This window comes from Kryptolebias marmoratus, linkage group LG6, assembly GCF_001649575.2.
Source record: "Kryptolebias marmoratus isolate JLee-2015 linkage group LG6, ASM164957v2, whole genome shotgun sequence".
Lineage (NCBI taxonomy): Eukaryota > Metazoa > Chordata > Actinopteri > Cyprinodontiformes > Rivulidae > Kryptolebias > Kryptolebias marmoratus.
The window spans coordinates 405,209-418,198 of record NC_051435.1 but is presented as its reverse complement, the minus strand read 5'-3'; the positions used below and the strand labels follow the sequence as shown (position 1 = coordinate 418,198).

The window sequence follows — 12,990 nt, the reverse complement described above, 5'->3', positions numbered from 1 at the left end:
ATGGATGGATGGATGGATGGATCAGGCAGAGTTTAAATAAAGTTGATCATGTTTCCTCTCATGTAGGAACTCTGAAACACAAACTCAGGTCCACCTGGAGACCTTCATCACTGACACCGCAGGTCTCACCTGTTGTGGATGAGGCTGGTTCTCTTCATCCTTCTGCTCGTCTTTCTTTGACAGACTAATGAATAATCCACTCTGACCACCTGACTTCCTGATCGAAGCAGTAATTTCAGAGATACAGGTTGGACACGTCACAGAGACTCCCTGAGCTGCAGCCTGAAGAAACAAACTAAAAGTTAGAATGTCAAGATCATTCATTCATTCATTCATTCATTCATTCATTCATTCATTCATTCATTCATTCATTCATTCATTTTATTTAAGTATTCAATTTGATTGGTTTGTTTTGGTCATTGTCTAATAATCAATCAAACATGCCACATCCCCAAACCCACACATGAAACTGAAAAGTACAAAACTTCTTAATATTTAACTCATTTTAACACGTGACTAAAATGCTGTACATTGAAACATTTGCTTTTTTCACCTCTTTTACAAATCCTTAAAACTCTACTGGTTATTGAAAAAACAAAAAACACAAATAAACATAACTTCACACATTATTCTAGTGATGGCCATCTGACACCGACGCTCTAACACAGGGGTGTCCAACCCTGGTCCTCAGGGCCTCCATCCTGCAGGATTTCCTTGTTCCTCTGCTCCAACACACCTGATCTGAATCAATGGGTGATTAACAGGCTTCTGCAGAACATGAAGAGGTGATTTAACCACTGAATCAGGTGTATTGGAGCAGAGGAACAAGGAAAACATGCAGGATAGTGGCTCTCCAGGACCAGGATTGCCTACCCCTGCTTTAACACAAACTTCAAACTTCAAAACTTGTTTTGCTGCAGAAAAACATTGAAAGCAGCCACTGCTTCAGTCCGCTGAGTCCATCATGTGAACGATTCAAACCAGTTAGTACTGCTTTGTATCACAAGATGTTTTGTATTTCACACCTCACACCCTCCCATCCTCTGTATCCCCAAGCATGACTTATCCTAACTACTGGACTTCATACATTTACAGAATTAGCTGACCAGTCAAACTATCTTCACAAAAAAATGACATAATTGACAAAAACAGGCTCAGCCTGAATGAGCTACATAGGTTTGTCTTCCTGTGGGCCCACCACCTGCAGGAGGGGCCATACTGGTTGGGTGTATTGTGCTGTGGGTGGCAGCAGAAGGCGGGGGTCTTGGCGCTGTGACCCTGGCTGACCAAAGCTGATTCTTGGAACATGGAATGTCACCTTTGGTAGGAAAGGAGTCTGAAGGTGTGCATGACTTTGAGAAGTACCAACTAGATATAGTTGGGCTCACATCAACACTCAGATTGGGTTCGGTAACCAATCACCTTGAGAAGGACTAGACCAGGGGTGGGCAATCCTGGTCCTGGAGAGCCACTATCCTGCATGTTTTACTTCTTTCCTTGGTCCAACACACCTGATTCAGTGGTTAAACTACCTCTTCATGTTCTGTAGAAGCCTGTTAATCACCCATTGATTCAGATCAGGTGTGTTGGAGCAGAGGAACAAGTAAAATATGCAGGTTAGTGGCCCTCGAGGACCAGGATTGCCCATCCCTGGACTAGACCTTATTCCACTCTAGAGTTCCCCATGGTGAGAGGCGCCAGCTCACCGCAGGATCCATGGAGTCTCAAGTTAATCTCACCTGTTCTGGAGAAGCAGGACCATGATACGAGGAGCTGGGCTGGTTCCCTTCATCCTCATTTTCATTTTTCTTTGACAAACTATGGAAGTCTCCACTCTGAACATCTGACTCACTGGTAGAAGAAATAGTTTCAGATTCAGTCTGTAGACACGTCACAGAGCCCCCCTGATCCCCCGCAGCCTGAAGAAATAAAGCATCTGAGTTAAAAACTAAATGTTAGAAAGTTTGATTCATCCTGCAGACAGCTGAGGGGCTGAACATGGAGTCAACATCATTCACTCATTCATTCATTCATTCATTCATTCATTCATTCATTCAGATACTGTTTTATTTTGTTGTTTCTTCTCTTTGAGTTAAAACTGGGTTCAGATCTTCTGACTCTCATGTTCTCAGATGAAGACCCTGGACCTGTTGACCTCATCGATCTGATCACATGAACAGGTGTGTCATTTACTAACCTGTAAAGTGGGAAGTGTACCTGTTTGCTGCGTTCTGATTGGTCCAGGTTCGGTGATATGTTCATGTTTTCATCTGCTTCTTCACCTATGTCAGGGGGGTTAGTATCTGTGAAAACAGGTGGACAGAAGAGACCCAGTTTTTACACTCAGGTGTCTCATAGATAAATGTTAGTAAGATCAGATGATATCCACACCTGAATGTGAGGTGATGACATCATTTTCACTGATTTAGGTTGAGAACATGTAACCATCATCATCTGTTTCTGTAACACTGATATCAAATTAATTTAGACATATTTGTTACTCTTTTGTGTTATTCAATCTGTACACACAACCACAGACTGCAACGCAACTAAACAAGAACCTTCATTGTAATAAAATTATAAATTAATTTCTCTGCAGCTCAGAGAGGAGATGAGTCACGTTATTTTACAGATGTTTAAATATTCGCAGGCCTTTTCAGTGAGTCTGAAAATGACAGTAATGAGCTGCAGACATGTGGTGAACAACTTCTGCACACTGGACCTGAACCACATGACCGGTTTCTACACAGAGAAAATCAAACTATGAGCTTACCTTCAGAGCTCATCTTTCTGATGTATCCACAGTTCTGATTTTCTGCAGTCTCTCTGAGTTACAGTCTTTATATGAAGAGGCTCCGCCCACTGTGGTCATGTGACTTCCAGTAAACTCTGCAGCTTCTCTGAAACAACAGAAGTTACTTTCACTTTCAGAGAGAGTGTGATGGTTTCATCTGTGTCCACAAGGACTGCTGGGAGTCTGACTCCCCTTCAAAGGTGTGTTTGAGGGTTCAGGTGAGTTCTGCTCCACCTGTGAGGCTTCAGGTCAAAGGTCAGAGGTTTACTGGGGTAATGAGGGACCTCCTCCCAGGTGTAAGACTGCAGAGACAACAGAAAGTGAAAGTGAAAGTGTGAGATGATGGGAACCAGAGAGGGTTCTCAGAAGTCACATGACTCTTTAAAGCAGGAGGGTGTTATTTAACAGAGACTCAGATGGTTGTTGCTTCATTTTGCAGCAGAGCAGCAACAAGATGAATCGACAACAGGACATCTGTAAGGACCTCTGTCCTCAGATTATTAAGCAAAATGTTTGCAACAATTTAAGAACTAAATTTAAGGTGGAATACAACTAAGGGTGGAAATGTTTTTAATGTTTCTGCAGAATCTGGTCAGTTCTTTTCAGCTTCATCTGTTTTTTATCTGAACTCATCGGATCAGTGAGTTTATTCTTGGAGACAACATTTGCTCCAACTCTTTCATTTTGGATTGTTGCAAACATTTGGATTAAGAATGAATTTTTTATGAGCAGTTTTGTATCCAGCAGTGTTCCTCACTATCTGCTCTTCTCATTTTCTATGTTTAGTGAGAAGAATTCTGGGCATTTACTCCCCTCCTCCTGCAGGTAAGTTACAGAATCTGCAAACATCTGAATGATGTCAGAAACTCACAACATGCTGCTTCTTATTCTTTTAATGTTACTGAAAGATCTGAACTTCTCTGAGACCAGATTTATTTGAACATTAGAAATATTTTTGTCATTAGTTTGGGTTAAACAGACATTAGAAAACAGACTTTAACCCCTGATGGTAAAACTTTGGATCTCTAAGTTGAATAAGCTCTTGTTGATCTGAGGAAATGTTTCAGGAGGAGTTTAATGAAACTCTCAACATGTTTTCTGTGTTTTCTTCACAGAAGACGAAACTCCAGAATCTCCACGTAAGACATTCAGTCTCTTTCTGAACACCATTGACTTGTTTTTACAGAACAATAACTAAAGTTTCTGTGCAGTTCTGGACCAACCCTGGAGGGTCCTACGCTGGGGGTGAGTTTACTGTAACACCTTCACAGTTGGATCTCAGGTGAACTCTTTAACCTTTGACCTTTAGATCACAGAGACAAAACTGAAAGTAAAACAAGCAGCTACAGAGGAAGGGCATGTTCTGCAGGGTTCAGACTGGGGGTTGGTCCAAAAGGACTGAATGAGCAGAAAACAACCTTAATGCCAACGATTAATCAGACAGAAAGATAAAAAACATCAACCACAGAAGGAACTGAGAAAACACAGAGCTGAATAACAAACTGACTATCCTGGCCAGATTAGCTGATGACAGACTGAATGTTTATTTCCCACTGGACCAGTTTTAAATGGTAAAATTCATATTGTGTGAAGAAAACAGGACTGTGGCAGAGGTTCAGGTTGGTAAACGTTGTAATACTGTAACTGTGGTGACCCTTACAGGAAGACAGAGCGGCTGCTTTGGGCCCCCAGACCAGCAGCCATATAGAGAAAACCAGGAGGTTGTCTCTGATTGGTCTGTAGACCAGAGGGTTATCTCTGATGTCTCTGATATTAAATCAATATCTGTCTATCAATATTTATTTATTATTCTGTATTGATTACTTTATTCAACAGACTCGTAGTCCACAAAAGCACAACACACAACACATACAAAAAACAGATTAAAAAAATAATAAATAAATAAAATCTTATAAAAGACTTGCATACCAATGTTTCCATAGAGCTGACTGATATCTTAGCGCACTCACAGAGGGATGCGAAAACATTAGAATAAGACTGTTCATGGAGCTGCACAAACGACACATAAACTTGTATATCAAATTTCTCATGAGTGCCTGAAACGTTCTGACATGTGCATTACAAAACATTTCACTTGCACTGCTGGACCTGGGTTTCTTAAGCAAAATTCTCAGGGAGTCATTATAAGCAACTTTAAGCTTCTGCATGCTAGCTTTTTTAAATTTACACCATAAAGGAGCTGCATACAAGGATGTACAATAAGCTTTAAACAGACTTATTTTTACGTCATCAGTGCACATGTGAAACTTCCTCCCCAGAATGTATGTCTGTCTGCTTTTACATTTGAAAGAAGCCAAAGATTTGTTTTGATTGTTTTCTTTGTATTCTATCCATTAGAGCAGGGGTGTCAAACTCCAGGCCTCAAGGTCCGCTACCCAGGGAGTTTTAGGTTTTTCTGCCCAACACACCTGATTCAAATGGTTTAATTACCTCCTCACCAAATCATCAGGTTCACGGCAACAAGTCATCCATTCAAACCAGGTGTTTTAAAGCAAGAACACGTCTAAAACATGCATGAGAGCAGCCCCTGAGGAACAGAGTTTGACACCCCTGCATTAGAGGGTCATTGTCTTCTGTTAGACTGACCTTGCTGTGGTCTTTAGTTTAGAATAAATTAAACCAACTAATCAGTGTTTATCTGTTCTCAGAGACAGACAGACAGAGCTGCAGTACGTCCAGGACTACAGACCTGCAAAAGAGGGCATCGGGTACCTTCGAGTTCTCCTCTATGGACCTGTTGGAGCAGGAAAGTCCAGCTTCATTGATTCTGTCAGCAACGTCATTCGAGGCCGAATGACGATTCCTGCTTTGGCCAGTTCCACCACCTCTGACAAAAGCTTCACCAAAAAAGTGAGAAAATCTTCAGGTTTCTGTTCATCTCAGAGTCCAGTCACCTCAACAACAAGAATCCTTTTTAGATTTCTGACATTATACAATCACCAGAAGCAGCTCTGAGCTTCTTCCTGTCAGTCCTGCTGCTTCCTGTTTCCTGTCAGCTGCTTCTGGTTTTGTGAGGCTTCAGTTCAGAACAACAACTTGTTTCTTTGTGTTTCAGTATGAAACTCATAAATTCAGTAAAGGACGAGGAAGCTCAAAGACGTTCTACCCTCTGGTGTTCAATGACATCATGGGTCTGGAAGACGGGACCAACTGTGGAGTTCATGCTGACGACATCAAACTGGCCTTAAAAGGACACATAGTGGAAGGCCACAAGGTAGAAGATTCACCTTGAAGCTTTTAGTTGTGATTTTTTACGTTCATGTGATGTTTTTATGGTATTATATTGTAGATCCTGTAAAAACACACTTTACTTACTTACATGTGTCATTATTTCATTGCTTTTCACTGGTTTCCAGTTCAACCCAGTAAGCCCAGTGTCCGAAGGGGATCCAGGCTACAACTCTGATCCTTCTGGAGACGACAAAGTTCATGTTCTCGTCTGTGTGATTTCTGCCAACTCTGCCCAAATTAAGCCATCAGTTCTACAGAAAATGAGCAGCATCAGAGAAATTGCCAGTGAGCTGGGTAAGAACAGAGTTCACAGATCTGTCATTCAGAAAGACAAAGAATGACATCTGACATGATTCAGTATTTTCCTGAGAGACGTTGGATGAGGATCAGGTCCTCTGTTTGGGGATGAGTTTAGTGCTTGATTAGAAGTCCCAGAAGTTTCCATTTAATGTGTGATTTCTGATAAAATGTCCCCTGGAGGAGCCTGGACTTGGTGATGGGATGAGTTCTTTGTTAAACAGGTCTCTTCCTACACTCAGCAGATGTTTGTGAGTTGGACGGTTTGAACCAGTGATTTTCAGATTATTTTTTCTCTTTTTAAATAAATAAAGAAGTTGTAGCTGTATTCAGTCCACAAAAGATTTATTGTTTGGTGCAGAAAACTGGGCCTCCTTCAGTGAAAAACTCAGCCCTCTCAGACCTGAGAATGCTTCTGTCTGCAGGAATTCCCCAGATGGCGATATTGACCAACATTGATGGGGCCTGTGCTGAAACTGAAACAGACCTGAGGAAAGTGTACCGGAGCAAACACCTGAGGAAAAAGGTGAGTCTCTGTGCAGAGATCTAAGCTGACGTCAGCATGTTTCACACTCTGACTGTGGTGTTTTTCCTGCTCAGATGAAGGATTTCAGCGCTGCAGTGGGAATCCCCATGAACTGTGTTTTTCCTGTGAAGAACTACAGCGAAGAAATCGACTTAAAGAACGATGTCGACATCCTGATCCTGAGCGCTCTCAGAAAAATGATCGACTTTGGAGATGATTTCATTGAAAACATGTAAAAATGTTTACAGTAAGGTGGATGGGTTCTGTGGTGTTTTATAACGAGTTACAGTTTCATTATTTGTTGTTTACTATAAATACTGTTCTCATGTGCAAAAGGGAAATACTACAAATAAAGCTGGTGTTCTTAGGTTTAAATAATATTGAAGTTATTGTCAGTTTTTCTGCAGAAAGAGTCCCTGTTGGTTGTGTTAGATACACCTGAGCAGAAGTTAGTGTCATAACGTCCCAGATAGATTCTGTTTAGAGTCAAATATCTGCCAACATCATGAAAACGTGTTTATCTGTGGACACAGAGTCTATTCATGTGTGGGATCCACTTTCATAGACTATAAAACAACTAACCATCTTTGAATAAATCTTCCATCTGTCAGACTCTGAGTCATTTCTTTAATCATGAAGTGAAAATCCTTCCTGTTCACAATTATTTACACTGAATCAGAGAAAAGTCTGACAGGACACAATAAAGCAGAAATACAGTTTTAAGGATTATATTTTAGTTCATTTCCTTCACACAGAGGGTGTTATTTATTAACCTTTATTTAAGACCTACTGAGATCTGTGACCAGAACCCAGGACCTTCTTCCTGTGGGGCCACAGTCCATCTGACCCAGAATCTAAAGAAACAAATGAAGGTGGAGAGTCTGAAGAACGGCTCCTTTTTCACATGAAGAAAAAACTGATCGCCAGGTTTTTACAGCCACTAACAATAAAAACCAAACTAATATTTACAGTCTCCTTCAGAAGGGAGGAAGATGAGGAAGATGAAGATGAGCAGGGAGATGAAGATGAGAGGAAGTTGAAGATGAGGAGGAAGATGAGGGGGAAGATGAAGATGAGGAGGAAGATGAAAGTGAGAGGAAGATGAAGATGAGGAGGAAGATGAAGATGAGCAGGAAGATGAGGAGGAAGATAAAGATGAGGAGGAAGATGAAGATGAGCAGCAAGATGAAAATGAGGAGGAAAATGAAGATGAGCAGGAAGATGAAGATAAGGAGGAAAATGAAGATTAGAGGAAGATGAAGATGAGAGGAAGATGAGCAGGAAGATGAAGATGAGCAGGAAGATGAAAATGAGGAGGAAGATGAAGATAAGGAGGAAAATGAAGATTAGAGGAAGATAAAGATGAGCAGGAAGATGAGCAGGAAGATAAAGATGAGCAGGAAGATGAGAGGAAGATGAAGGTGAGCAGGAAGATGAAGATGAGGAGGAAGATGAAAATGAGGAGGAAGAGGAGGATTGTGTTTGCAGATAATGAATAAAAGCTGCTGATGAAGCTGCAGGGACACCTTCCTGCCACCAGAGGACGCTGTAAAGGGAAAGCAGAGCTCCACCTCCTGCAGATAAACCCGGAGCACCAGAGGATAAACCCGAGAATACACCTGCAGATGAACCAGCTCCAGTCTGGTTCCTCTGAGGGTTTAACCCCAGGAGAAAAGCTCAGGTTGATCCTCTGCTGCAGCTCCGTCACACACAGGACCGGAAGTGAGCTGGTGCTGCCTTCAAAATAAAAGTTATTCCCGATAACCTGTTTTAAGGGAGGCTCATTGAAACTCCAACAACTTTTATCTCCACTAAACTTTAAGTTTATTATTTTATCATTGTTAAATTTTAATTGATTGTTAGTCAGCCTAATTAAAACATTTATTTACTGGAACAATAAAGAAAATAATCTGAAAACAATAATAATTATAGGAAATATGATTTAAACTATGGAGACAGAAGAAAAGAACCTTTCTACAACGGAAATATTATTTAAGAAATAAATACACAAACAACTGAAGGTTCAGATTGATTTTCTACCAAATGATTCCGTAACAGATCGAACGTCTCTGTGGTAAAGTTTTAGGTGTTTTTATTCAGAAGTTTATTTCTAAACAAAAAATTAAAACTATTATTGTGCTAAATGTTTGTGTCTTTGTGTTTAAACCACAGATAAAGATCAGCTTATTTCTAGATGGACTGTTTCTTTTGTGGATGTTTTTTATCTCTTCGATTTACCTGATATGAATATTTTAATTTATGGTTCTCGTGTCAAAGTTCAGTCTTAGAGTTTGTGTTGAAATAAAAGCTGTAATAAGAATATTTTATTTATAAGCTTTTATTACTCAGGACAAAACTAACACAAAGAATAAAAAAAAACAACTTACTAACTTACTTTTGCGTTTTTGTTCCAAACAGAAAGAAACATCTGGCTCTACAGAGGAGTTTTATAACAGATCTATTAATATTTTTTATAAATTACCAGTTTGGAAAAATAAAATCTGAATTTATTAAATTTCAAAACTTAGATGATGAAACATTACCACCTAATAAAAGTATTAGCTGTAAAAGCTCCAACAAACTGTCCTGGTTTAAATGAGTCTGTCTGAGTATGAGGCTTTTATGTTGAAGGAGAACCGGAAGTGGCTCTTTGATTGACACTTGGGTTTGGCCGCAGACAAACGGAGCGCAGCATCATCTCTGCGCATTTTCTGCCTCTGCTCCTCAAAGCAGCTGCTGGATCCGGATTAACCCCTCACAGGAGAGTCGGAACCGGGCCGAACCGGGCCGAACCGGACCGTACCGGACCGGACTGAGTCGGGCCAGAATACAGGGACAGAGGGGCGGCTTCATCTCCTTCTTCAGCAGTCAGACCGGAGTCTTCCTCACCGGTAAGAACAGTCTCCGTATGACTGCGCGTGCGCGTTTCTGTGCGCATGCCTCGCCCCTCCTTGCTGCAGACTCACCTGAGGTCAAACCATCCTTCACGTGACCTAAAACACCCTCTGAGGTCGTGCGTGTGCGCGCGTGCAGGCGTACCTGGTTCTTGTTACCTTTTCGGACCTTTTCCTTGTCAGGACCAAAGATGGCCCTCAGAGTATGTGGTGAGGATGACTCTCAGCTCCTACCACTCCAGATGTGAGCTCAGCAGATTGTTGTGTTTGCTGCATGGATCAGTGGTCAGCACTGCTGCCTCACAGCAAGAGGGTCCTGGGTTCAAGCCCCAAGCTGGGATGGTTTTCTCTGGGCCCTCCAGTCTAAAGACCTGCAGGTTAGGTTAGGGGCCTTGCCTGGTTAAATAAGGTTAATAATCCCCACAAGGTCCCTATAGGCGGGTCCTCACAGGAGGGTCCCTATAGGCAGATCCCAGGACAGATTTGAAGTTTACATAATAAACAAAAACTGCAGAGAGAACAGTTCCTGCAGAGAACAGTAGAAAACTAAAGATTTTAAAAGCACTTGACTGAAATGCCAACGGGGCCCCGGGCCCTCAGACCCACCGGCTACTGAAAATAAAGTGTTTGTTTGTGTTTCAGAGTCCCTGGAGATGAGTCGGTCTGGTTCTGTCCTTCAGGAGGGTCTGGTCCAGGATGGTTCAGAGTTTCTGTGAGGTCTGCAGCCGTCCAACATGTGTCCCTCAGCACTGATGGTGTGTGTGTTCGTCCTGCTGCGTCCTGCAGTCACAGGTCAGTATGAGAAACAACATTTTACATCATTCTGGACATCACAAAGGAAGTCAGTGGTAAATTTAGGGTTCCGTTGGTCAGGACCAGGGGGCTGTCTGTCAGGTCCAGGGGGTGGTTGGTCAGGTCCAGAGGGCCCCGGAGGGCCGTTGGTCAGGACCAGAGGGTGGTTGTTCAGATCCAGAGGGCCGTCTGTCAGGTCCAGAGGGCCCCAGAGGACTGTTGGTCAGGACCAGGGGGTGGTTGGTCAGGTCCAGAGGCCCACAAAGAGCCGTCGGTCAGTCTGAGTGGGTCGTGTTGTTGTTGTGATGGGGATGATAAGAGTCAGACTTGCCTCATTGTGAGTTTTGAGCAGACTAAACATTCAGGCTCTGCTGGCTTCAGCAGCTCAGGGAGGACCGGATTCCTGGGAGCTGACAACAGCCAACAGACTCCCACCCCTCTAAAACACACACAACTTTATGAAGGAATCATTCTTTATCTGAGCAGACTGGAGCCTGCTGTGGTTCATCCTCAGGAGAACAGGAGGCGATTGCCTGATGACTGGATTGATTTGGTAAAATCTCCGATTATAATTCCAGATTTTTGGTGAGGACTGAGAAAACAGCAGAACTTTATTTTAACTTCCTCTAAAGTCGCTCTTCTCAGATTCACTGAAACTTAATGTTTAAAGTTTGATGAAGCATCTCTGAGAGGATTTCATCAAAGTAAAGACTTCAACCATCTGTAGGTTTCCTTATAATTTAGTGACTAATTAACTGGAAACTGGATTAACTCAGAGCCGTTTACTTGATGAGCTGACGCCTGTCGTTAACAAACACTGATTTAATGAAGTTAGAATAAAGGTTTGACTCTATCTTCTTGGAGGAGTCTTACTGATAATCAGGTTAATTTGTAGAAATCAGCCTTTAAGGTTTAAAGTTAGTGAGTAGAACCAGATTTGTTCTCGTTGTTTACTGGTAGAAATCCCTGTAAGCCAGATGTTGTTGCTATGGCAACCTGAGACCACAGCTGTCTGATGATAAAAAAATGTTCTGTGATCACCTGACCTGATCCTCCTGACGTTCTGTGGTCACATGACCTGATCCTCCTGACGTTCTGTGATCACCTGACCTGATCCTCCTGACGTTCTGTGATCACCTGACCTGATCCTCCTGACGTTCTGTGATCACCTGACCTGATCCTCCTGACGTTCTGTGATCACCTGACCTGATCCTCCTGACGTTCTGTGATCACCTGACCTGATCCTCCTGACGTTCTGTGATCACCTGACCTGATCCTCCTGACGGTCTGTGATCACCTGACCTGATCCTCCTGACGTTCTGTGGTCACATGACCTGATCCTCCTGACGTTCTGTGGTCACATGACCTGATTTCATCCTGAGGTGTCTGGGGGCCTCAGCAGGACCTTGTTTGCTCCTGACACACTGATGTCTGAGGTTCAGTTCTCTGTGTTTCTGCAGGTTTTCAGCTGAAGGAACAGGAGCGAATCTGTGCTTTCACCAACAGCCCTCAGGGGGAGGAGCCTGACTCCACAAATGAGCTGCGAGGAGAGAACCTGGAGAACGGCACAATTCGCTGCAGCCGTGGCTCCCGCTGCTATGGACTGTGGGAAAAACGGGCCGATGGGCAGATGCTGCTGCTGAATCAAGGTGAAGAACATTATTCAGATATTCAAATGTTTGGGTTTTAATAGTTTAATTAAGAATACCAAAGCACTGAAGCCGCTTTATTACTGCTTTGGTAAAAATGTTTGTTCTGTTTCTTTCTGTGCAGCTTTGAAATGAAACATTTTTACACCAAAATGTGCAGCTTGATCAGCAATAATTGGTAGTCATATGTTGCAAGGAGTAAAAACAATTTGCAAAGAAATGCGAGTAAAAATAATGGAACTCTATGAGATTTTGGCTGAGCAGATAAAAAATTCCAACAGGTCAGACATTTAAAGTTTAAGCAGCTCACAGAAAGTTGGACCTTACATGACTGAAGAGGCCTTGGAGATCTTCATCAGTTTCTATAGAATCACAGTTTAGGTTGAAGGGATTTTAGAGATTTTACCACAGAATCTGATGATGTCACCTTACTTTTTCAGCTGTTTGAACTTTCCAACAGTTTACCCCCTCAACTATTTTTAATACAAATACAGCTTATACCTGAAAAGAAGGTATTTTTGTCCTCTTTCACCTTGTTTGTCTCTCTCAGAGTGTTTTACAGTTTAGGTGTTTGTGTGCAGGATGTTGGACTCATGTTGGACACCAGCAGGAGTGTCAGGGTGACCGCTGCGTCCTGGAAACAGCCACACCTTCCCAGATTCAGAGAACCAACTACCATTTCTGCTGCTGCAGCCACGACCTCTGCAACAGCAACTACACTGAGGCTCCGCCCACTGCTGACACACCCGCCCTCCGACCAATAAAGAGGGACAACCAGGACAGCAG

At 42.4% G+C, this 12,990-nt stretch overlaps 4 protein-coding genes across 10 annotated transcripts in view; 2 read left to right on the top strand and 2 right to left on the bottom strand.

The window, feature by feature from the left end:
• Positions 1-3,228, bottom strand: part of LOC108251289 — a 9,135-nt gene extending 5,907 nt beyond the window's left edge. The window contains exons 1-5 of one of the 6 annotated variants that reach the window (XM_037976018.1): positions 3,029-3,217; positions 2,774-2,900; positions 2,218-2,303; positions 1,740-1,919; positions 130-282 (exon numbers count right to left, since the gene is read on the bottom strand). In XM_037976018.1, the coding sequence (XP_037831946.1) occupies positions 130-282; positions 1,740-1,919; positions 2,218-2,303; positions 2,774-2,786 (432 nt within the window). In that variant the 5' untranslated portion in view covers positions 2,787-2,900; positions 3,029-3,217. Of the gene's footprint in view, positions 1-129; positions 283-1,739; positions 1,920-2,197; positions 2,304-2,391; positions 2,469-2,773 lie in introns of all 6 variants that reach the window. The other 5 variants (XM_037976021.1, XM_037976020.1, XM_037976022.1 and 2 more) reach the window with 5 other exon arrangements.
• LOC112451394 (titin) overlaps positions 1-12,990 on the bottom strand; it is a gene marked incomplete at its 3' end in the record, with an annotated part of 470,585 nt that overhangs the window by 200,571 nt on the left and 257,024 nt on the right. The gene's annotated exons all lie outside the window — the stretch shown is intronic.
• Positions 3,213-7,479, top strand: LOC108229079 (interferon-induced protein 44). 2 transcript variants are annotated; one of them, XM_017404737.3, is made up of 9 exons: positions 3,213-3,270; positions 3,581-3,619; positions 3,910-3,933; positions 4,006-4,039; positions 5,464-5,665; positions 5,871-6,029; positions 6,172-6,340; positions 6,769-6,869; positions 6,944-7,479. In XM_017404737.3, the coding sequence occupies exons 1-9, from the start codon at positions 3,249-3,251 to the stop codon at positions 7,103-7,105; spliced, it is 912 nt and encodes a 303-aa protein (XP_017260226.1). In that variant the 5' UTR covers positions 3,213-3,248; the 3' UTR covers positions 7,106-7,479. The 2 variants fall into 2 exon arrangements, with proteins under 2 accessions (XP_017260226.1, XP_037831952.1); XM_037976024.1 differs by lacking the exon at positions 3,213-3,270 and adding an exon at positions 3,418-3,434.
• Positions 8,285-12,990, top strand: part of LOC108247756 (bone morphogenetic protein receptor type-2) — a 10,517-nt gene continuing 5,811 nt past the window's right edge. Inside the window, exons 1-6 of the mRNA XM_037976148.1 lie at positions 8,285-8,290; positions 9,547-9,760; positions 9,947-9,966; positions 10,489-10,555; positions 12,016-12,204; positions 12,786-12,986. Coding sequence (XP_037832076.1) covers positions 8,285-8,290; positions 9,547-9,760; positions 9,947-9,966; positions 10,489-10,555; positions 12,016-12,204; positions 12,786-12,986 — 697 coding nt within the window. The remainder of the gene's footprint in view (positions 8,291-9,546; positions 9,761-9,946; positions 9,967-10,488; positions 10,556-12,015; positions 12,205-12,785; positions 12,987-12,990) is intronic.

What these genes read in the sequence shown, in the direction of transcription:
- LOC108229079 (XM_017404737.3), top strand. Translation starts at nt 3,249, where the DNA reads ATGAATCGACAACAGGACATCT. An exon ending in ACAAAAGCTTCACCAAAAAA is followed by an intron (nt 5,666 to 5,870) that starts GTGAGAAAATCT and finishes TTTGTGTTTCAG; the next exon opens with TATGAAACTCATAAATTCAG. An exon ending in GCAAACACCTGAGGAAAAAG is followed by an intron (nt 6,870 to 6,943) that starts GTGAGTCTCTGT and finishes TTTCCTGCTCAG; the next exon opens with ATGAAGGATTTCAGCGCTGC.